The sequence below is a fragment of the Gadus macrocephalus genome, chromosome 3, assembly GCF_031168955.1.
Source record: "Gadus macrocephalus chromosome 3, ASM3116895v1".
Classification (NCBI taxonomy): domain Eukaryota; kingdom Metazoa; phylum Chordata; class Actinopteri; order Gadiformes; family Gadidae; genus Gadus; species Gadus macrocephalus.
This window is the reverse complement of record NC_082384.1, coordinates 16,316,101-16,342,008: the sequence shown is the minus strand read 5'-3', so window position 1 is coordinate 16,342,008 and position 25,908 is coordinate 16,316,101. Positions and strand designations below refer to the sequence as shown.

The following is a 25,908-nucleotide window of genomic DNA, read 5'->3' as shown; positions in this document are numbered from 1 at the left end:
ACACAATAGAGATCCTCTGTGTTGGAGATTATGGATAATGGGGGGAGTGGGCGGAGTGGCTGGCTCTAAATAAGATGGCCATTAGGATAATGAACGACTGGATTAATATTGGATTTGGGAGACCTCTAGTGGTTGCAAAATAAACTTGTGTAGTAGAGAAAATCTGCCAGATCCAAATATTTCTACTGAGGTTGAAAATGTGAATGTGCCCTGTAGTCATTTCCAGTCAACCTAAAACAAAAAGTACAAAAAGACAGGCAGAATCAATAAATCAGAATAAAATGAAAATGAGGCTAGCAAAAAGGTCAGTCAACAGCTGATTTATTCAATTATTACCAGTCCAACATTGTTCTCCAATGGTTGGATTAATAACATACACGAAAGCTTTTTAAGAGCACCTGTTTGTGACCAAACCAAAATGGCCCGTTTATAATGCAAAGCTTTTCTAGGCGTCCCATTTAATTGAAATAGTCACATCCACAGATTCTAATTTTCCAGTTCATTGTGTTACAGCGGGACTATCCCTGTGTAGAACAAGTCTTCCTTGTCTCTCCGCACTCCGTCAAATCAGGTCAAAGATGTAGTGTCTCAAGTCTCTGTTGCTGGGCAGGTATTGAGGTCAACCATCCCCTCATTGGTTACAGATCACCATCTCACTTTGGAAGGGAACTGTAAATCCACCAGGGCTCGGGGCGAAGAACACATGGCCCAGAAAGTTACTGACATTGTAAAGGGCCTTCATCTTTATTCCTCACAGCACTTTCACCGTGTTAAAAAGACACACACACATTAGGAAATCACCTCAGTAAAAGACATAACAATTACATACTCAATAATAATCACAATTGACACCCTTCCACTGTGCTTGTGTGTCAAATTACCACACTGCATTGTTGATATAATTCACAAACAATAAATACACCGGCGTGAATTCTGGTGTGGCTTCTGAAATCACGGGACGCTTTATGGGAACGGCCCAATCACATTGTGGTCCCGTTGCCCATGACGAAGGCTATGACGAAGAGGAGGTGTTGGAGGAGGAGGAGAAGGCTTTGAGGAGCAGGTCGGCAGCCAGGCCCGGGGACACGGCCCCCCTGGTGACGCGGTCCTCCAGGCGGGGGAGCTCCCTCCGCACGGCGGGGTGCTCCCGGAAGTGTCTCAGGACGTTCTCCCGGATCAGGCTCCACATCCAGACCTTCTGCTGGGCCCGCCGCCGGGCCTGCAGCTCCCCGCTGCTCAGCACCGCGTCTCTGAAGCCCTCGATCATGGCCCACAGCTCCTGGATGCCCTCCCCCGTCTCCGAGGAGACCCGCACCACCTGTGAGACGCGCACGTGCGCGCGCGCACACACACACACACACACACACACACACACACACACACACACACACACACACACACACACACACACACACACACACACACACACACACACACACACACACACACACACACACACACACACACACACGAGGGGGAGGTCATGAAACAGCCGTCCACAACAGAGTCAGACGCTGGGGATCAGCTCGTGAAGGCTACACTAGATCAGGTCACACCAGGGTAGGCGCTGTGGGGATTGTCCAGGAGTGGGCACGTTCCACTGGACTTCTGATCCCTACCGGCCTCTCAACCACGTTTGGAAAATGGAGGAGGAAGAGGAGGCGACAACTACCGTTGACTAAAATCCTACAAGGTAGGGATGGATAGGCATAAGGATGACAGAGACTGCAGGAAGTGAAGAAAAGTATAAGAGAGGAGGATAGGGGGAGAAGGCAAGAGAGCGAGGGAGGCAGAGACAAATGAAACAGGCCCTCATCTCACTGGGTGGTCTTCTGATTGGCAAAACGCATGACACAGCAGTCCAGCATTCAGAGCTGCGGTAGAACAGAGGTGGGAGGGAGGGAGGGAGGGAGGGAGGGAGGGAGGGGGCGGGCAAGCGTGTATCTGCCTGTCTGTGCATGTGTGTGCATGTCTGTGGTTGGCAGCTGGCCAGGTGGGCGGATGTCGCATGGGAGAGGCCAGGGAGACAAAAGAGGGGGGAGATGTGGTGGGCGGGGGGGAGCGGGGGGGGGGGGGGGGGGAGGGAGTGGATGCAGGGGCTCATGGGACAGACTGCAGTACTGCCTCAACAACAACACAGGGAAGAATGCTATGACCTCATCACTAACCACGCTAACAACCCAACCACCCCACCACAACTCAACAGCTCTAGGGTTTTTCGTTGGGTCAATTGTGTGTGCAAATCTTGTGCTTTTTCACTTTGTTTTCGTTGTTATTCCTCGTTTTTTGTGTAGTTGCTCTTATTTAGATTGTATGCTTTGGTAGCACTTGCGGACACACACACACACACACACACACACACACACACACACACACACACACACACACACACACACACACACACACACACACACACACACACACACACACCTCTAACCTAACTCTACCTTGGGGCTCCAGGTCTTGGACTTCTTGCGCAGCAGTTTGAGGGCGCTGGTGTACTCGGTGGCAATCCTCCGCGCCGGGACCACCAGGTCTCCGTCGGACTTGGTGACCACCACCAGGTCGGCCATCTCGATGATGCCCCGCTTGATGCCCTGACAGCGGGGAGACGTCCCAGTGAGACATGATATTGGGGGAGCATGGATAAACACGTGTATAGGTGAGGTCTGTCTTTGGAAAGACGGCCTGACAGTTAGCATCTCAAACCATGTCCAGGACAGCTTGGTGTCACTTAAAAAGGAGAAAGGAAACGAATACTATGATTACTTAAAAAAACATATTATCTTCTGTGTTGGTTTTCGGTATTCGAAAACTCCCTTCTTACATTTTATCACATGATATTAAAATGTACTAGTGATCTACCTGATACACTATGAACATTCAATCTCAGCCTCATGTACATCTCTGAAGACTGACCTGGAGTTCATCGCCCCCTGCTGGTGGAATCAGCAACACAAACATGTCCACCATGTCAGCCACAGCAAACTCAGACTGACCCACACCTGTAAACCAACAGAGAGCATACAACATAACATATCCAACAAACGGATAAGGAAAGCTTTTGGGTTTGAATCCTGATGTCTGTTGGCATCCCTGAGCAAGACGACCTACCCTGCTATCTACCCTTTAATGACATGTATCTGAATATATTCACTCGTTGGAAACAATTATTTCCTAAATGACAAAAAATTCTAAAGGGATGATCAAATTCATAGCCACCCAGTGTGTCCAGAAAGTGTACAAATGGACACGGACCCGAGTAAGTGAGTGTCTACTTTAAAACACATCCACCCCAAAAGGAGCAGAAGTGGCAAGTGGGGGATCTCACCTACGGTCTCCACCAGCACCGTGTCGTACCCGGCCCCTTCACAGAGCACGATGGCCTCGTTGGTGGTCCTGGTGACGCCCCCAAGTGTCCCAGAGGCCGGCGAGGGCCTGATGAAGGCCTGCATGTCCCGGGACAGCTCCGTCATGCGTGTCTTGTCGCCCATCAAGGACCCTGTAGGGAGGTCAAGGGTCGTTAGCAAATGGGGAATTAAGGAGCTGTCGTGGCTAATGAATTTATCGAGTCCCCAACGTAAAGGGAACTAAAACATGCAAAACTAAAAACATATTTAATATAATACTGTTGTAATCATGTGAGGGAAATTAAGTGAGATTTTTTTTAACTAAAAACAGCATAATAAAGGGGAAAATACAGAAATTCTGATTTACAGTGTGACAATTAAGTGGAGGAGATATATCACACCAACAATACACCTCCCACCTCCTCATGGGACCCACTCGCTCTGTCAAGATGCCCTCACAGTACCTCCTGTGGTGCAGGAGGAGGGGTCCACAGCCAGCACAGACACCTTGCTCCCCCGCGCCGTCAGCATCTTGCCCACCACCTCGATGAAGGTCGACTTCCCAGCTCCTGGAGGTCCAGAGAGACCTACGGACGTAGCCAGCATGACGTTGAGCAAAACATCGGTCAACATCACACAAGAGTAATGTAACCATGTAATTGTTTGGTCATTAGGTTTCACATAAGCTTTGTTTACAACATATTACAGTATGCATATGTTAAAACATGCTCCCGTTTTTTATAGCTGGATCACAATTAAACCCCAAAAAGGGAAACATCCAAACCATGGACATTAATAAAATATAATTTAAAATCAGAAATGCACATTCTAGGCTACTGTATGCTCACCCCCTAGTGCTCTAGAATACAAAATACAGATCGTAAAATGATTTCTCATGTCCGAGAAGTGAACACCAAAACCAAAGTAACCCCCAGCCACAGACCTACTCGGAAGGCTTCCGGTTTTCCTCCGTTACTCTTCTCCTGCTCCTCCCTGTAGGCCAGCACCCTCTGCAGCAGCACCTGGGCCAGCTCTTTCTTCCTAGGATGCTGCGTCTCCACCAGCGTGATGGACTCCGCCAGAGACGCCCGTTGACCCCCAATCAGCCCTAGGTACATTTTATCCAGGAGCCTGTTTTCGGCGGGGCTCAGGTCCTGTATATGCTGCCTGAAAGCTGAGTCGATGCTTCCACATCGAACGTGCTGCCCGGTCTGCGAAGGAGTGACAAACCTCCACTCATAGCGGACGTGAGACAGGGTGGAGAGTCCGTGGTTAGGGTAGTGAATCCGAGTGCTTTGAGGGACACTGAAGAGACGGGGAAAGACTGCCAGGCAGCCGGCGAGAGTACTGGACCGTCCCATGATGGTCCTACATCTGATAAACCACAACGAAAACAGACCATTACATTTTCAAAAGCATATAAACATTACAGATGGAAACGCTTTGTCTGTGGTTGGGTCATTTATATGAAATATATTGAGTTGTCAAGAGTTTTTTATCCATGAGTTTTCAGACCTATTCCAATGTTTGTCCTCTCTTTCCCTTTATAACTTTGTAGTAAAGATACAACATACTACCCATTGGAACTAAAACATAGTAAAACATCGTTTAAAAATGGGGATGTACTTTACCAAGCGATTCATCGCCCGGCCTTGATGTTAGAATATAGGGTACATTTGCTGTGATTACAAAACATCTAAAATAGTCCACACTGACCTCCTGCAACTTTTCCCTTTACTTCCTTTTTCCTGTGACGCGAGCCGCGTCCTCCTATCCGATCCCCGGTCAGCTGTATGGCGGTCCAATGCAGTTATTATTATTAACATACACATCATATCATCATATATTCATTGTATACACATTCCAGATGTAATATTTAGACACATTTAAAATTATAATGTTATACTTTTATTTACCTGGATAATTTAAAGATCTGCGTAAAAGTAGGCGTATTGGTCAACAGGGGGCAGCAAATACCATGTTTTCGACGTGAAATTCAGGACGGGCGAGTGGAAAGATCCTCTAATGATACTTTAATCTGTTATTTTGTTCAGAAAGCGTCTCTAATAGCTTATGTATTCATCTTTTTTGGGGTCCATCAACATTTGATGTTGATGTTTTTTTGTCCAAATGTTATATTGAAAGGAATTGTTGGTTGGCCCTGTTTAGAATACCCCACAGTTTGAACATAGCAATATAAACATGTAATCTAATTTTGATGCGTATCACTCGTTAAATACGACACCGCCAAGTGTTGTTTATATCTTATAAATACGAGACCGGCATTTAAACCAAGACACAGTACCTGGGTCTGCACGACTTCTGGGTTATCCTCTACTCACACACACACACACAACCACATGCACGCAGGCACCCACAAACACAAACAAGCATGCACACGCACACAGGCATGCACATACACATGCCCACTGTTTAAACTTTTATTATTGATTATAAGCATAATTTACATACATAATTAGAGATGTCATAAAAAGTGTTGTGAAATTACCCACCAAAAACAACATACCCAATAACCATAATTTAAATTTCCATAATTTAAATTTCACAAACAAACCAGGAAGTAATGAGACGGAAAGAGTTGCAAGTAATGAAAATGTTTATTGAAACTTCCAGTATAGACTTGATATTCATGGAATAAAACTGCTTTTCTGGGAGTTGGACTGAGCAAAAACAGAATCAAACAAAAGACGCAATTTGTGAAAGTGCAGACAAATAAAACAACCAACACATTTTTTTTTCAAAATACAAAAAAAGATATAAAGAATATTACAGTTTGATAGCAAAAATTAACGCTCAAAGCATAAAACAGTCGAGATTCAAAATATCTATTTAAAAAACAAAAATCATATTACAAGCATCAGTAAGTGATAGCTACCTTCTCAATGGACAAATGAAAAAAAGATGCTCAGGCAAAACGTTTCCTCCACAACTGTCTTTTTCCTTTTTAGCAAGTTTTTTTGCCGAGTCAATGTAATGGGAGAATGTAGCTAAACCAGGGAGGGTATCACCCTTTCCCCCCGTATGAATCTGTGTTGGACAAGTTTGAAGTCCTGCTGCAGCACTTTAGAGAGCTGAGGACAGAGGGAGGGAGAGAGAGCTTTGCTGGCACGTCCCCCCCCCCTTCCAGCATTAAATGTGTAACACGAACACTAACCATATTAGGCTTTCTTGCAGAAAAAAAAATAAACCAGACTGCACAGCACGTACTCTATTGATGAATGAATCTAAATCCTAAATTGAGCAGGAGTGTAACACACAAAAGGGGAGTGATATTTAAATGTTAATTTCTTGTTTGTCGTTGTATTGCTAGACCCCACCCTCACTCACTGATGAATTCTGTAAATGACCCCCTAATGGATCCTCCCCCCTCTAGATGTCTGTCATATCAACTCCTTCTCTTCGTTAATTCATTCGGATTTAACCGATTTAACTTTGAAAAACCCCGATCCACAGCGCACACTTAGTCTCTGCATCCTAGTGTGTTCAGAAAATGTGGGTGACAGAAATATGGCCATGATTATCTAAAACATTAACTACCGTGTACCTCCTGCTGCTTAGTTAATACACATCTTTCAGTACACGCCAGGCCCACACCACTGTAGTCAGGCAGCAGATTTAGATCTAGCTAATTCACTTCTGATTGATTTTGGTGATCTGGAATGTCGCGTAACTATCCCATAATGCAACTCGGTAAAACCATGGACGGCCACACACTACACCAAACGAGGGACGATGGACAATAGAGTCCCAAATTATAAGAATATTTGTACAACAATGAATTACTTAATGACGGTGGTCACACCAGCATGGTTCAAAACATCGGGAGTGCTACTCAATGCTACCTTTTGATCTGTTCTTATGTTCATGTTATGTAAACCCAGAACCTCGGAGATCGTTGAGTAAAGGACACTTCCCCCTATGGCCCTGTTCTATGCGGAGTGTCTCTAAGTCTGCATCGGGATTGTGAGGGGGGACCACTGCTGTACGTATGACTGGAGGACACAATAGCTTGTGAGAGCGAGATCAGGGAGGATACCTGCACTACGTGAAATGTTGTGATGTTGTCTGAATTATTACAGTTGGTCACAAAGATCAAGTATCTTCCAGTTGCATTACCCTCACACTCTTTACCCCCCGCCCTCCCCCACCCCCTTCCCACCCCTCTCCCAGACTGTGAATGTGCCCAATTCAGACCTCCTTCAAGTAAAACCACCCCACCCACCCCAACTCCCTGGCTGGCCCTGATCACTAGTAGTGTTGAAACCACCACAACCGTTACCAATCAACTAAGAGTTATGTTAGCCTAAAGCGCATCACTGTGAAGGACCATCTCATCGCTATCTAAAATTTATCATCTTTTTTTTTCCACTATTTTTAACCAAAAAAAAATAAACAAACAAACAAACAAACAAAATAATAATTGCTGGGGTTTCGAAAAAGCCATCGCTAAGGCAGTGTGTCGGACGGACCTAAGAGACGGAGGAGATGGGGTTATGGGGCGAGCCCATCTGGGTGAGCACCTTGTCCAGCCACTGCAGGGGCCCGTGCAGGTGGATCTCTATCCAGCAGGGTGTGCTCGTTACGTCCTGCCGGTGGTACTCAGCGCCCCAGCCCTGAAGAGACATGGCAAGGAGAGAACGAGGGGGAATGTTTAGGGAGCCATTCAGCAAAGCTTGAATGTACACACAGAGACATGACGAATATGGTCGTACACAGTCAAACAAATCCACACATATACACTGACAAAAACACACACTCACGCACACACTCAAACACTCTCATGGCTGTACACACTCAAACAAACACATATACTGTTTATACACACACACACACACACACACACACACACACACACACACACACACACACACACACACACACACACACACACACACACACACACACACACACACACACACACACACACACACTCAAACTCTCATTGCCGTACACATTCACACAAACACCCACGTATACACACACACCCACAGACACACTCAAATACTCTCATGGCCGTACACACTCACACAAACACCCACACACATAAACACACACACACTCAAATACTCTCATGGACGAACACACTCAAACAAACACACATACACACCCACATCCCACCCCACACATACACACACACACACACACACACACACACACACACCTTGACGAAGCTCATGCGTATGGTGCACATCTTGGTGAGCTCGTAGACAGCCTCGAAGCCGTGGTTGACGGACTGGGCCAGCAGCTCTGCAAACTCCTGGTTGTTGAAGATCTTCAGGCTGCAGCCGCTGGGGATCTTGCACACGGTGGTGGGGTGGAAGCCGTGGTGGTAGTTGCAGTTCCTGCTCTGGACGAAGATGCTGCTGTCGCTCAGGCACTCGGCGTACACCTCCCCGCCCACGTAGTACAGGTGCACACCTGGGGGATAACGGGGGGGACGGAGGGGGAAAGAGGGAGGTGAAGGATCAATGGGGATAGATCTGGAATGCATGTTCACGTTTTTCATTGCACCATTGCTTGTACTTTTTTTACTCTGTGGCATAATTTTAGCGAACTTCTTGTATCTGTGTGTGGATGTGTACTCTGTCTTGGAGCGTGGGAACGAGTTGAGTTTGGAGCAAGAATTGCCTTAATTGGATGTTGAAGATTTTCAACACACTTCGCCAAAGCGCTCCAAGTGAGCTTCAGCACCATCCAAAATCTATCAAAGCATATAATCAATATTGGAGAAACTATACAACTACAAAGTAGTTGTTTCCTAAAACAATCAGATATAGGGTGCAAGAAAGTGTAGTGTGTGTCTGCCCAGCCAAGGGTTAAAGGCAATGTTAAATTTGCCTTTTCTAAAATGCAAGATTCACAACCCCTAATGAAGGTATGATGATGAGGACGTATCTGAATTACCGGTGAGTCCCTTTGGATAAATGCATCTGCTAAATTAAGATATACTAAATTTCTATACTAAATACATACCAAATTACTACAAATTTTGACCCTGTCTCTTTTTTAAAACACTGATTTCTCTTTCTGGCCCAGATGTCGGTAGATGACATAAATTGTGCAATTCACCACACATCCTCTCCAAAGAGTGAACCATCTTATCACACCAGCCGTTTCAATTTTTTTTCTAATGCGTTCCTGGTGAGAATGTCGCTTGCGTGACATGATCACCAGCATGGAGCGAGCCAACTTATGAGCTGTTGTGCAATAGTAGTCGGGTGGGTATGAAATGACGATGAAATCCAAGGATGTGGAACTACCAGTCGTGTCACCTCTGTCATCTCTCTGTCTGTTATCGGCTCTATCTCTCATGCTTTCAATAAACCTAATAATGGAACCACACATATAGGTACGGCTGCGCTCCCAAATCATCCGCTCCATTAGCCTCCGCAACGTTTGGTTAATGCCCGTAGTGACCGCCAGACACGCATCAACTAGGGATGCCAACAGTTAACCGTTGATCTGATATTTTGGACCGGTCACTCATGTCGGTCAATCGGTTAATTTTCACATTCATGGCTACGCTTGCTAGCTGTCTGAGATAAACAATAAAGCGCGCCAAACAAAGTTTGTGTGGGGCCATTTCCTCCAGAAAGGCAACCAAGTCAAATGTACATTGTGTGATGCATCTCTTCAGTTTAATAGATGTGGCATAATGTTGTACCAAATTAAGCACCCAGGTGCTTTTTTGAGCCCTGCGGATTCAAAATGCAGCGCCAAAGCTCATTGCATCAATGGAGGACCGAACTAAAAGGAAAGCGCCGCTTTCTTGTATTTCACATCAATTTTGCATTACCGTTATATAGCGGTTAATGGGTGTCAGTCTATCGGACGCAAACGGACATCCCTAATATCAGCGGACAGGGCGTTGATCTGGGGGTCTCCCCAGCCCCGCCGGGCACCTCCCAAGCTGTCGACGGCCACGCTACCTTTGCCGATGTGCCGCCGGGTGTTCTCGATGGTGGAGTTGCGGTTGACGTTGGAGAGAAGGCCGAGGCAGAAGCGGTTGCGGTTGTTGGAGGGGTCGGTGAAGCCGTCCACCAGCACGCTGGTGGAGGACGCCTGGAAGGCCTCGCCCACGCGGTTGTTGAGCTCATAGTAGACGATGGAGCACCAGTGCTTGGGCTCCTCGTAGGCCACGGGCTGGACGTCTGCACGGGGGGGGGGGGGGAGGGGGGCCACAGGGGGAGGCGGTGAGAGGGGAGGGAGACGCAGATGGCGCACTAATAGACGCACACAGACACACATGCACACCATAATTGTGGGACACACACACACACACATGCACAAACACACACTCACACCCACATTTACACCCATTAACAGAGAGAGAGACACACACACACACACACACACACACACACACACACACACACACACACACACACACACACACACACACACACACACACACACACACACACACACACACACACACACACACACACACACACACACACACACACACACACACACACACACAATTGCTGTGTACATTTGAAAGCTTCTAAATCCACGCAAAAGTCAAATCCCAAAGCAACCCCCTCCTTCAGGTTGCCTGAGGTCTGTGAGCCTGGCTTTAATTACCCAGCACCCAGCCACCACCCATCCACCCCCCAGGCATACAGAGGCTGCCAGCCCCATGGCATTCTCTGTGGGCCTGGGATTCTGGGCTGAGCAAGTGCCACCTGACCTCCACCAATCAACTCCCACGGGGGGGGAAATATTTCGGTCTATCTACACCAATACTTCTCTCCCTGAACTTCCTCTGTGGCGTGGCAACAGGCAGGCAGGTGTTTGTCTGCCTGTTCCCAGATTGCAAGCCCAACCCTTCACCCCTCAGCTCCCTCCAACAATGGAGAACGATGTGTGTGTTCCCCTGTACAGGATGCAGCTTTTGAGGGAAGAAACTTCACACAAACCACTCTCTCTCTCTCTCTCCTCTCTCTCTCTCTCTCTCTCTCTCTCTCTCTCTCTCTTCTCCCTCTCTCTCCTCTCTCTCTCTCTCTCCCCTCTCTCCCCCTCTCTCTCTCTCTCTCTCTCTCTCTCTCTCTCTCTCTCTCTCTCTCTCTCTCTCTCTCTCTCTCTCTCTCCTCTCTCCTCTCTCTCTCTCTCCCCCTCTCCCTCCCCCTCCCCTCTCCCTCTCCCTCTCTCTCTCTCTCTCTCTCTCTCTCTCTCAACTCCCCACTCTGTATTTTCATCCACCCCTGTCATTGGGCGAGTCACTGCTGCAGCTGTTGCTCCAGATGATCCTGTGTTTTCTAGAAGCTGATCTTCCAGACCACACAGCCAGCCTGCTGTGGGCCAGGTGTGGGCCGCAAAACAAAGACATAAATCTAACAATCTGTGAAATACCAATGGCACACGCCTGATGACGTATGAGACTGATTTTGCTTGTGTGTCTGTATTTTGTGTACTTGTTGAACGCTTCAATGCGGATATTAGATGTGATGAGAAATTAATATGATTATTTATTCATTTCAAATTAAGAGTCCATTGGTCAAATATGTCCGATTTATTTCCCCTTCTGTTTCTCCGCAATCTTCATAAGTAGTAGTACAAAAAAAACAACACAAACCCCCAAACCTCATGCAACGACCGATTACATGACCTGTGGTGTACAGGGAGTATTTACGAAGCCGCGCTAGGACAAGGAGACCGCTAAAGCCCCGACAGCAGCAATTATCCAGCGTGCGTTTAACGTCGAGAGGTTGTAGGTAATTAGCCAAGCTGATCCCTTAACGAGCTCCTAGTCGTTACCACCAGCGGAGAGGACCTGCTCGTTACAAGGAGTCGTAAAAAAGAAATGCTAGGAGACTCGTCCTAATTGGCCCATGCTTTCAACTATCCCCACAGGGCCCACAAATGAGACAATCCTAGCGTGAGTAGCAAATAGCACCCCCCCCCCCCCCCTCCCCTCTCTCTTCACACGTCCGGAAATATCATAGAGACCACTGCATTTCATATGAGATCATTTTCTATTGGTACAGTTTTTTTTTCCCGCGTTCTCATAAAGTCTTGGAAATTGTTTGACTTTTCATAATGAGGGTAATGACAGCACCGCGCATTGTGACAACACAGACACCACGATCCGTTTATATGGTCCATAAACAGTGGCTTCAGATGGACCTCACCTGGCCTGTTGTTGCTCTCCACAGGAAGGATCGGAGCCAGTAGGTTGGTGTCCATTGGCTGGGGGCAGTCCTGAGTCATCTGCTCTTCTGGGGGCATGTAGGCTGGGGGTGGGGGTTTTTCTGTTTGGGGAGAGAATATAAAACAGGGTTTAAAGGAGTCGGATGAAGAAACAGTAGAAAGGACACAGATGCTTCACAATGCTTTTAAGGTTACAGTGCGTTTACGACACGGGAGACAAACGTCTCCGTGTCGTAAACGCACTGTAACCTTTGACCTTTGCCCAACGCAAAACCAAGCACCCAAACAGGAAATGCCGAAGAGATTTGAACCGAATTGCACTGACAGGTTCAGCCGTGGAGGGGGTCCTGTACCTGGCATCTGGAAGGGGCTGCCGGGGTCTGTGCTGCTGGGGGAGTGGGGGAAGGTGGCGCTGCTGCTGCCGCTGCCCGGCGAGTTGGGGTAGCTGTTCCCGGGCGAGTGGGGGAACGGCTGGACGGGGTTGGGCTGCTGCTTGCTGCTGGCTGCTGCTGCTGCTGCTGCTGCTGCTGCTGGGGGGCGAAGGACTCGGGGAAGGTGGCATTTCTGGGGCATGTGCGGCTCGTTCTGCTGCAGCGGGGTTGCGGAAGCGCGGCAGCATGGTGTGCTTGGCGTTGAACTCGCTGTTCCTCGGCACCAACACAGGGGGCAGCACTGAGGGGCGGGAGGTGGAGGACAGCGGGTTGTTGTTACAGAACTTGGATACGTCGATGATTGACGACTTGTGACGCTGTCAATCAGGAGTTGTCTTGACTGTAATGCAGTATGCACACTCAAAGTATGAAGCATTATTGACCTGTCATTCCACAGCCATGTAAGCTTCAGAACTTGTTTCTTACTAAAATATAATATCCCCAAATTCCCCATCTGGGATTAATACATCCTCTATATGTTGATTTGGAATAGCTCAGTTTGGACTGATTTCCGTTCATACTGCTGAAACCTATACTCTCAGCAACACTCCCCTAAGCTTGCTAATGACAATATTAAGTCTGTTCAATTCTGTTTAGCCTGTTGATTAATATATATTCAGTCCATAATAATATATAACACAGCTCCCCATTCCATCTCCTTGTATATATCTTGGTTGTGTGTTGAGCATAACATACTGTATACACCTGTCTATTATTACTCTACTGCTCATTTAAAATATATTTGAATAGAGACAATAACAGTAAGCTACAGAAGCAAATGTATACGACGATCTTGCATGAGCTGTTTCTCTTTCTTGCTGCTCAGAATTCAGATTTTCTCAGCCGAAAGGGCAAAGAAAGCAAGGATATGTGCTTGGAATTGACCTTTGTATAGCTTCAAACCTCTCAGTCTGGTTAATTAAGTTACAGCACACACATCGTAACACACACACACACCACACACACACAAATATACACACACAGCTGCTTTGTTAACATGTAGGTATGCAAACAGATAAAATAGTTGGTCTTTTAAAATAGATAAAAAAGTGTCTGGATTCTTCGTTTTAAGTTACTATGGTATTTCATTTCACCTAAAAGAGGAACTGAATTTAACGTATCCATACCTGGATGTTATATCAGGCAGAGTGCAGAAGAACATCTTTGCAAATTCTTTAAAATGTCCCGCCCCAAGACTGTTTCTCTTTAACCAGCTGCAAATGTCCTTCCCTCACTGACATCCACTCAGCTTAGAGAGATACGTGATGCTTACTCCTCAGGAATCTAGGAGTACATCAACCCACCCCCCCCCCCCCCTCCACACACACACACACACACACACACACACACACACACACACACACACACACACACACACACACACACACACACACACACACACACACACACACACACACACACACACAGAAACACAAACCACACACACACACACACACACACACACACACACACACACACACCACACACACACACACACACACACACACACACACACACACACCACACACACACACACACACACACACAACACCCACCAGGGGCTTGTATGCACCTGGGGGCTATTGCATCCCAGGCCAGCCCCCACAAACTTCTCCAATACAAAGTAAGAGCAACTGTAAATGAAGCGTTCAGAGGGGGCCACCTCCCAGCAGCAGGAGAGTGCAGAGATGACTATCATCTCTGGTCAGGAGGCAGCGGACTCTGCAGTCTTTATAGACCTCATCAATAGACGTCTGTCAGTTCTACTGTGCTGTTGGGCAGAACATGGGACGCTCAGTGTGTTTGACGCACTCTTGTGTTGCACTCGTGTGTTGGCCTGTGTTACTGTGTGTCAAAATGTACCCAAGTGTATAGAGATATAGATTTTCTGTGTATGGGTATGTCCATAGTACAATTTCCAGGTGTGTGTGTTTTAATAAAATAGGCCTATGCTATGCATCCATGTGTGTGTATGTGTGTGCGTGTGTGTTTGTGTGTGTGCGTGAGCGTGTGTGTGTGTGCGTGTGTGTGTCTGTGTCTGTGTGTGTGTGTGTCTGCCTGCCTGCCTGCGTGCGTGCGTGCATGTGTGTGTGTGGCAGAGGCCAGGGTAAACCCAGGCTCAGTGTGTGTGTGGGCAGACAGGTGGTACAGGGTGGGGTCATCGTGGGCCCTCTTGTCCTAACCCACACACACACACACACACACACACACACACACACACACACACACACACACACACACACACACACACACACACACACACACACACACCACACACACACACACACACACACACACACACACACACACACACACACACGGCTCCTACTAAAACAGAAGTGTGCAGGGCAGCACCCTCTCCTTCCTTCTATTGTGTCAGGGTGATAGGCTTCCTGCCCCAATCTGTCTCACAGGAACACGGTGCGTACGCATGCACATGTGTGCGTGTGCGTGTGCGTGTGTGTGTGTGTGTGTGTGTGTGTGTGTGTGTGTGTGTGTGCGTGTGCGTGTGCGTGTGCGTGTGTGTGTGTGTGTGTGTGTGTGTGTGTGTGTGTGCGTGTGTATGTCTGAGGCCTCCAGTACAGAGCATGCCCAAAACAAAGGACTCATTCTCCCCTGGATGGAATTTCCTGCTCTGTCCTGCACACACACATACACACACGTTTGCGTGCGAATTAACGCAGGCACACACATCAAAAACATATTAAAAAAAATCCCAGCCTTTCTACAGCACCCCGCATAGCCAGCTGTTTTGAGCTTGAACTTGTGGGAGGAAACTGATTTCTCTGCTTAGCCCAAATGCTAATTAATGCTAATCAGTAATATCAGACTAATATGTGCTACGCTAATAAGAATCATCACACTGATAAGTAACGTTACACAAATCAGTAAAATTAAAGTGCTATGGTTATTAAAACATTATGTTATGCTAATAAGTGACTCTAATAAGCAATATTAAGTGTGATGCAGTGCTCTGCAAATATTTTATGCTTATAAGCAATAATACGCGATGTAATATTCCACGTTGTCATCACCTCTTTTCCTTCTCTCCCTTTCCCTCACATGCACATACTGGACATGCACATACTGGAAACGAGGTTAATCCTAGTTTCTGAAACAATGTCGAGTGTTTTGACAGGCTACTCTTATTTCCAAGGAGTGATTTGAGACAGGGAGGAGAGATGGACTGAAGTGTACGGAAAGAGTGAGGAAGTAAACATCAGCAGAAATCAAACCGCCGCAGGGTTTCAAGGGCAAAGACGGTGCGGGACTTGGAACTTCTCATTTTGACACATGGCTATTCAGTTTCAGAACACCAGGCAGCGATGTGTCCATCATTGTACAGCCCAGAGATACATTGATGACGAATCAATACTGTAATAGCGGATAAGATATCACGACACATGATTTCTGATGCAGCCTAATGTGGAAGTGCTTGAATAGAAATGTCGGTTGGTATTAAACGCATTGTTGAACTAAGGCATATACATAAAGCGCTGATAACTTAAACCAGAACCCAAAGAAACCCACGCTCATACACGCCATGCCCCCGGAAACAAGGTTTGATCTTATCCAAACCTCCATTCGATTCTACACATCATTTAATTCCAACACGATCCCATTCCCTACAGAGCAGACTCCAAAACCCCACCCCCGGGGCTCCACTCACCGGGGCTGTCCACCCTCTTGTAGTGGTAGGGGTTGATGCACACGTCCTTCTGCTTGGAGCCGAAGGGGTACTCGCAGCACTCCAGGGCCTTGAGCTCGTGGTGCGACTGCAGGTCGGGCCAGCGCCACACCCGGCAGTAGATGACGTGCGGCAGCCCCTTCCGGTGGGACACCTGCAGCCGGCCGTCCAGCGAGCGCGGGATGGTGACGCAGTTGCTGACCTGTCCGGGGCAGCTGAGCGCCCGCTCCAGCTCCTCCATGGCCCCCTTCTTCTTCTTGAGCTTCTTGACCAGCGCGTCCACCGCCTTCTCCGCCCACTTCTCCTCCTCGTCGCCCTGCTTCCAGCCCAGCAGGCGCTTCACCGCCGGGCTGGTGAAGGAGAACAGCGAGGTGACGTTCATGATGGGAACCTCCGCTAGGGGGGGGGGGGGGGGGGGGGGGTTGTGGGTTACTCTACCGGCTCCTTCTCTCTCAGCCTCTTGCTCGACTTGTCCGTTTTCTGTCTCTTAGTTTTCTCTGTAAGTAGGGAGGAACACTAGCGTGTTGGGATCCAGAGAGGTTGGCTTTGGTCCGGCTTTAAATGGAAAAACTCCTTATAGCGTTCCTCCGGCGAGGTTGTCCATAGATTCTTGATTTCCAAGGCCTTGAAGCCACCTGCAAGATGAGACGGAAGTCAGAGAAAAGGGGGTAAGTATCATACAGGTTATGAGACAAATCATCTTTCACATAACCAAGGGGAATACATAATTCCCCTTCAAATTAAATCCTCAAAGAACCTTTTACTAGATTAAAGACCCCTGCGCCGCACCTCACGCTCTGTCCTCCCTAACACCGGTCCAACAACTAGTGTGGAGGTTCAACTCTCCCCCCGAACATATTTTGCCTCAGCATCTGCAGTCTCAGATTCGTCTGCATATCAGAATGCTGCTGACCTACGGAACGGAACATTCCGGACAATGTTGATAATGATGATGATGATGATGATGATGGTGGTGGTGCAGGGAAGAGCCAATGATGTCACATTCCACTTTCAGAGGGGTTGCTGGGAATCTGAGTCACGCTGTATGCTGCTCGGGCGAGCTTTGTTTCACACTCTCACATTCTCCAAATACCTCCCATGGTGTCCTATATGGACGGTGGCATTCGAGTCACCCTTTACCGGCCGCTAGCAGAACCGAGGCGACCCACATAGCCGACATGACGGAGTGACCTCTCAAACGCGGAACGAAATGCAGAACAAGGCCGGCCTATAGCGTACGTGAGATTTTTTCGTAAAAAGACTCCAGTGTCCAGTGTAAAACTGTAACTGTGAAAACAGCTTGAGAGGCAGCTACAAATACTCTTGAAAGGCCACTTCCTTTGTCTTGTTAGCATTTAATAGCAGTTGGTGAGTGGATGGCTGCTCAGAAAGTGTATAATCTCAGAGGGAGGAGGGGGGGTGTTGTTTAGGGGGTTTATGCAATGCTTGTTTGAACCATAATATGACAACTTTGTAGACGAGTGAAAGGGAGCACTTGTAAGCCACAGGATAACGGGGCCCGTTCCCCAAGGTCTGATGGGGTTGGTTGTTCCTTTTAAAAGGGGAAAACCGGAGACAGGCAACCGGTCCAACCCTCTCACAAAAGCAACTCATTTGAAATGCACACAGTATTCAGTTTAGAATTTCATATTGAGTCTTTCAGCAGGTTTTGTTGATCCCAAACCACTTACTGTGAATTCAGATAGATATCATTAAGGAGCAGCTAGTGGTTAGGGAAGTCTCACAAATGAAACTTTAGTTTACTAATCTAAAGTCTGATGGCAGATTACCTGAACTCCCAGGCCGTTAAACTGACCTACCTCCTTGAGAGCCAAAACACGCCATTATTGGAAACTAATGCAAATATGTCGCAAAGGTTTTGATTCACCAGCCCCAACACTGCGCGCACACACACACACACACACACACACACACACACACACACACACACACACACACATACACACACACACACACACACACACACACACACACACGACCGGAAGCTCACATGCACAAACACACACAAACACAACAGCCCCCCCCACCCCCCCACACACGCAACAAAAATATCATTAGGCCCCAGCTTGGATCACATACTTATTTTTGGCGCTTCACATGTGAGGCTAATGTCTGTGTGCTACTGTGTGGGTGTGTGTTTGTGTGTGTGTTTGGTTTGTGTGTAGGCTTCACCATACTAACAAACAAAACAAGCCAAGGGATGACGAGAACAGGTGCTGTTTACAACCAAGCCCCAACCACAGCGAGTTCTACCAGCATCCAATGCGGAAGTGACAAACATTGCAGTAGCACCGGGTGGCCACTACGAGGTGGTACCAAAAGTGAGTAATTCTTCGTTGACTCACTTGTTAAACAGGCTGTTTTCACAGTCTTCTTAAACCTATTTACAGCCGTGTCCAAAAAAATATTCTAGCCAGCATGTTTAGTTCATATCTCCATGACAACACTGAGGGCGGCCTCTTGAGTGACAGCTAGCCGCTGACCTCACCTCGACTCGGAGGCTAGTTTTCAGGATTAGCATGCTATCTCCGTCATCTTGACCTCGACTGCGTTCATTCCTATTGTTCATTCCGGTGCCAAGATGCCTTGCTCTGCGGTCAACTGTACCAACCAATCGTTTAAAAACGAATGAGCTACGAGCTAATTCAGTGTACGTCACCTAGATGGGCGTATCTCCCTCCCCCCGATGTCACATCAATGCCCTTTTTTGGTTAGAGGAAATGAGGCGGAGTCGAACTATGGCAAGATGGCGACACTCATAAGCCAAGAGAATTGGATGCAGTTGGAATAACTGAGGTCTGCCCGGATGCTACATCCATTTTATATACTATCTATGTTTACAACACATGGGAGTTTGATGCGTGTGTGTGTGTGTGTGTGTGTGCGTTTCTTTGTGTGTGTGTGTGTGTGTCTATGTCTGTCTGTGCCCGTCTGTGTGTGTGTGGCGTGCGTGTGCTTACATGTGTGAGTATGTCTGTGGGCGTGTGCGGGAGTGAATGTGTGTGCATTGTCGGGGGTTTTGAAGCTTACCATTACCAAGGACTTACAGCAAAAGTCTCTATATTTAGCATGCACGCCTTCACCCCTCCCAACAACATCACTACAGCTCTGTGAAACTCCACAAGAGAGGAGTGAATCTACACAAGAGAGGAGTGAATCTACACAAGAGAGGAGTGAATCTACACAAGAGGAGAGTGAACCTACCGAAGAGAGGAGTGAACCTACACAAGAGAGGAGTGAACCTACACAAGAGAGGAGTGAATCTACACAAGAGGAGAGTGAACCTACACAAGAGGAGAGTGACATACACAAGAGGAGAGTGAACCTACTCAAGAGAGTGAACATACAAAAGAAGAGATTGAACATACACAAGAGGAAGTAGAATGTACATACAGGAAAAGATGAGTGTGTTGATGGGTTGGCTGGAGAGAGTGGGATAGACAGACAGACAGACAGACAGACAGACAGACAGACAGACAGACAGACAGACAGACAGACAGACAGACAGACAGACAGACAGACAGACAGACAGACAGACAGACGGACGGACAGAGCAATAAAGACTGAGAGAGATAAAGATAGAGAGAGGGAAACAGAGACAGGGAAGAGTGCGACTGAGAAGAAAAGAGAGAAGAGAGAGCAAGAGAGAGAGGGCGAGAGGGCAAGAGAATGAGAAGGAAAGAGTAAGTCATAGAGAGCAGAGAGGAAAGGAAGACAGAAAGGGAAGAGATTGGGTGTGTGATTTGAACATTTGTGTATCTTTGCGTGTGTGTGTGTGTGTGTGTGTGTGTGTGTGTGTGTGTGTGTGTGTGTGTGTGTGTGTGTGTGTGTGTGTGTGTGTGTGTGTGTGTGTGTGTGTGTGTGTGTGTGTGACGTGTGTGTGTGTGTGTGTGTGTGTGTGTGTGTGTGTGTGTGTGTGTGTGTGTCACAAGAGAGCAGATGCGATCTCACATGGGTTAATGCTAACAGCGAAAAGCAGACGTCAGGGAAAAGAAAAACATGTTAAATGCAGATACAAATCCGAGTCAGGGACCCCCCAGTACGATCTCACACCCACACCCACAGTGGTACTGCCCATTATCCTAGCGTCTCTCTTGACAGCAGTTCCTGTATGTCTGTACCTACTCTCTCCACCATGCAAACGGTAGCATCGCCTCATCACTGCAATGCGAATGCCTGCATGAGTCCAGACAATAACCATTTAATATCTGTCCATTCTCCGGTTCTTCTAGCCTACATCCCCATCCACCCTCGGATCTTACACAGACACAGACTCAAACACAGTCACACACACACACACACACACACACACACACACACACACACACACACACACACACACACACACACACACACACACACACACACACACACACACACACACACACACACACACACACACACACACACACACACACACACACGCACACACATTTCTCAGAGCAGTGGCGCGAGCATGAGTCTGGATATTTATGGGTGCGGCCCGCTTCCTCGGTGGGAGAACTTCTGCCTCCATTAATGAACAAAATAAACTTCTGATGGAGGACAAATCTGCTCAACCTTTAAAAACACAAGATGCATCCTTTGTTTAATGCTTTTCAGATGGGTGGGGGGGGGTGCTGACTACTTGGATAGGGCATGCACCAGAATACCTTAGCATCAGAGACTATTTTCTATAAAAATACAATTTGGGCATTCCATCAAAGAAACCACACCAAATAAGTGATACCCTCACCCCCACACACTACACTGAAACACAGCCTCGGAGACCCTTCTGTCTGATAAACTGCACTGTCCGAACACATTGACCACGATAGATGTGGGCAAAACAAAAAAAGGAGGGTACATGCTGCTGAAGACCTGGCATGGTTAAACTGAAAAACTGAACAATCTAAAGCTTCTTCTTCTTTCGTTTCCTACTGTGCTTTCCCACGTTTTAAACAGAAACCTAAAGCTAGTATTGCATACAGTGGATTCTATCGTTAGCTCACTTCAAGATGATGCAGTGTGTTGACGGATCTGCAGACAATGCTAGTTTAGAGTTTGTCTGCGAGGCCAGTCAAAATATGACCGCGCCATTATGCTGCTCATGCCCATAGCTGTGTATAGAAGTCAAGACTAATCTCTTTTGGAGGGCTCTGACATTTTCATGTGACAACAAACTCTTACTTACACTCACATGCACATTCAATTATAAATAGGGCTTGTAAACCAGAATGCATCACGTGATTTTTTGTTTGCGATAGTCTGCCATATTGAGAGGACTTAAGAATTTTGAGTTCTGCAATGTCCTAAATCCACGCAACTATACCTTACCTAGGCTAATGAAGACTGTGTTTTGCCACGTTGTGCATGAAAAACACTGTGCAGTTTCAAACACCACAATCTCTCCCAATAATAAGAAATCATTTAAAGATAAATTCCTAAACAATGACCAAACATACTATGACTAGCATAATAACGAACATTACATGATCCTATGTTCCCAAAATGGTGGCGCTCATGTGATGTCACATTTTGTACGTTGTAGTTGTAGAATTGAATCCTTGAAATAACATCACTCAATGTAAAGTCTTTGAATAGATATGTAGGCCTTTTTCTATCATATTGATTATCAAGCCTCCAGGAGCAGGACTCTTACATATCTATGATTGATTCTGTGAGGAATCTATCTACGAGGAATCTAAATGTATCAAGATATTTTGTGTTTGTGCATCCCATTATTCTTTGTGCATTGAAAGCAGATCTCCTAATAGCTTATCCTCTCCTGGTCCTCTCCTCAGTCATTTATATTCCATAGTATTAGAAATACACCTCTAATGCACTGGTCACCTGTTAGTGTATGCAGTCAAAAGCTGCCTTCATCCAAGCTCAACTGCTCTTTCCGTGAGGTTGCAGTACAGCAACTTAAACGCGTCTATCAGATGCTGATGAGCGTGAAATCATAATATCACTGCTGCATTCTATCTTTTGAAATCTTGGACCGTCTGTGAAACGTGACAAACCGTGTGTCCACCAATACCTCCTCCACCCTCCACTACCACAAGGCTCATGTATTCCCACTTGTGAGTGGACACACACACCCCCCCCCCCCCCCCCCCCACACACACACACACACACACACACACACACACACAAACACACACACATACACACAGACAAAATAGAAACACGTAGACACACACACAGATAGAAACACACACACACACACAAACGCAGACAGACAGAAGAACAGACAGCCAGATTAATAGCCAGACCGACACAAACACACACCAAACACGCACACACACACACACACACACACTCCCTCTGTCTCTCCCTCTCCGTCTCTCTAACAGGGGCAGTGAGTGGGACTGCATGACATTGATAGGCCGGGCCTCTGACCCGTCTTGCTGCCAGTTGTTAGCCAGCAGCAGCAGCAGCAGCAGCAGCAGCCCCCACCGCCCACCCCCACCCCCAGACCCAACCGTGCCCGGCCCCCCCCCCCCCAGATCACTTTGCTCTGCTCCAGTGTCCGTTAATCAATTTAGGAGCGGGCCGGCGGTAGGAAGGAGAGGCAGTAATGATGCTCTCCGGACCCTCCCCGGGGACGCCGCATCATAAAGCAGCTACATTATTTATCAGGAGGGCCGCGCGGAGGGGCCTCCATTAGCCCCTGCTCAGCGGACCCGTTGGTTATAAACATGCAGGGTGGGGGGGGAGGAGGAGGAGGGAGAGCGCAGGGGGAGAGAGTGATAGACGAGGAGAGGGAAAAGAGAGAGAGGGGAATGATGCAGAGCTAGAAATGGAGGATAAAGTGAGAGTGATGTTGTGGGAGGGAGAAAGTGATACAAAGGTTTGATGGAGGGGCTTCAGTCTTTTTTTTTTGGCTGATTCAACTCAAAATAGTTCAATATGTATGGTCGTTTCCCTTTATCACAAAATTTCTTCTTTTCCTGTCACCCAGAAACCACAGCCAGATCAGCTGGTCTGTGGGTAGCTCGACTGCTATTGATGTACAGCTCATAGGAAAGCACCTTTAACAGACTCATCTGAATCGACCACCTTTAAGACCAAACAACTATGCCATACATTCTTCAAACTCACACCTCCGTTAATCGTCATATTTAATACGTAGGCCTACAATTGAGCATGTTTACTTTTTATTAATGTCATGTAGTACTAGCAGACTCCTTGATCCAAAGCAGTAGCTTGGAATCAGTAAACCTTTTTTTCGATACAGGTCATCCCTGACCAGGTGTCGGTTCGGCTTCTTGTTGAGGGAGCCCTACAGGTAGAATGTGGACAGTGGGGCTGGAACCCAGAACCACCCTAACCGCGACTAAACTATCCTCAGCTCGTATATTGGAACCACATTTGCCACAGCCGAGGGAGCCCGGGAGTGCAGTCACACACAGGCACGCACGGTCGCACGCACACACTCACAGCACATGTATACGTCCATGTTTTGCCACTTAAGGCTCAAGCGATGATGACCCCAAAGGGCCCCAGGAGCAGTGGGAGGATTAGACGCTGCATGAACCAGACAAAAACACCCACATACATCCCCTCCCCCCTCCTGTCACACATGGCCACAGACATAACTACACAACACATGGGCTCCCCAGCAACTATGCCAGCCATGACTGGCACTCAGTGTTGGGTTAGTGTTGTGATAAGGGAGGACACAGCAACACACACACCACCACCAGCCCTACACTCCACACACTGCAAGGATAGGCTGACTGTGGTCCCCGTGAGGACAGAGGGGGAGTGATCTCAAGAGACTGGCAACATTTATATTGATATTTTAGTTTATTGTGTGCGCTGCTGCTGTGACATGGGAATTCCTCCTCCGGGATGGATAAACCATCCATTTCATCTAAAGAAAGCGTTGCTTCGCTTTGTTTACAACGTTGATGTCTCATCTTTTTTTGTTTACAACTTGCAAGAGGAGGATATAGTGTCTCTCTCTGTAGTGCCAAGCCTCAGATTGAACCGGCTTTTCAAATGAATGGATGCATGCTAATGAACAGGAAGCGTAAAGAAAAAACAATTTCTTGGGGAAGAAGATGGTAATCCGGTTGTTCAACCTTTATTTCCTTACTTTACCTATCGTACTATGCGGTGTTGACTGAGGAACGGTTACAAAACTGTAATTTACTTGAAAGCAGTTGACTAGGCTATTATATATAGGTTATTATTGTTGTACTTCAGTAACACACATCCGCTGTGGTGAATGCCCATGGGTATTTAAGCCTATAATGTATGGATAATATCAGTCCTGCTAAAACATATTTTTTTTTAAAGGAAAAATGTGTAGCTGTATATGTTCGGCAATGAAATCGTAAGACAGTTGAAGTAAATCACAGACAAGGGCAAATCCCCGTCCTTTCGGTAATCTGATATGTCATCCTCAATAATGTCAGATCTGCCTTAGCTACTGCGGGTCTCTCTCTCTCTCCACATGCACCCACTCTCTCTCTCTCTCCCTCCCTCTCCTTCTCACTCACACACACCAGAGAAAAAGACAGAGCGATACGAGACACTTTGCTTCATAACATCTTGATGCTACTTGTATTTTGGTGGGAGAACCATGAACCATCAACTATGATCTATGTTTATCTTTTGAGTGAGTGCTAAGGGAAAATGTATGTCGTTTTGAGTCTTGCAACCCAAATGTAAAATGAAATTAACACATTTTGATAGAATACAACACGTGTATTTTGACATTTTAAATAGTATACTCAAATGTTATAGGCTATAACACATTATTGCTTACTTATTTGTTGTTATTTTTTCATTTTATTTAGCCATGTGATTTTGATTTGATAGAAAAATGCTTCACATGAATAATCAAAATACTTTTAAGTCATATGAGATGTATGCTGGGTAAATTCAGACCCAGTATTCCTGTTTTTCACGCAATTGCCTAACACTACAAAAAAACAATTACGAACAAATTCCCTTATGTGTTCTTATACTCTCATAGACAGTTAAAAGTTTGAGCAAAGACGTGTACACGCATCCCCCAGATACAAATCCAACCATGTGTGAAGACATAACTACAAGTATACTAAACATATTTATTTTTCCTAGGTTTTATAGAGAAAAACAAAACTTTACAGTACCTTTTGTGCTGCTTTAAGGCTCGCCCCCTACTCTTTCATACAGCTGCCTGTCTTGGTGCTACTCGCGCTGGCGTCAGTCAGTCGCGGGACCGTCGCACCCTCCGCTGAGCGCCAGTATCACGCCGCGGGATACA

At 46.9% G+C, this 25,908-nt stretch overlaps 2 protein-coding genes across 2 annotated transcripts; both read right to left on the bottom strand.

The window, feature by feature from the left end:
• Positions 1-304: 304 nt before the first annotated feature.
• mmaa (metabolism of cobalamin associated A) lies at positions 305-5,130 on the bottom strand. The gene is made up of 7 exons (XM_060047641.1): positions 5,067-5,130; positions 4,294-4,724; positions 3,815-3,937; positions 3,332-3,502; positions 2,920-3,005; positions 2,448-2,597; positions 305-1,318 (listed from the first exon to the last, which is right to left on the bottom strand). Exons 2-7 carry the CDS (start codon positions 4,709-4,711, stop codon positions 1,013-1,015), a joined length of 1,254 nt encoding a protein of 417 aa, XP_059903624.1. The 5' UTR covers positions 4,712-4,724; positions 5,067-5,130; the 3' UTR covers positions 305-1,012.
• An 819-nt stretch (positions 5,131-5,949) lies between these two features.
• Positions 5,950-25,908, bottom strand: smad1 (SMAD family member 1). Its single transcript, XM_060047640.1, is given in 8 exon segments — positions 5,950-7,984; positions 8,533-8,789; positions 10,301-10,522; positions 12,506-12,625; positions 12,878-13,121; positions 13,123-13,196; positions 16,626-17,278; positions 25,775-25,908. Coding segments are annotated over 7 exon segments (1,461 nt in total). The 5' UTR covers positions 17,026-17,278; positions 25,775-25,908; the 3' UTR covers positions 5,950-7,840.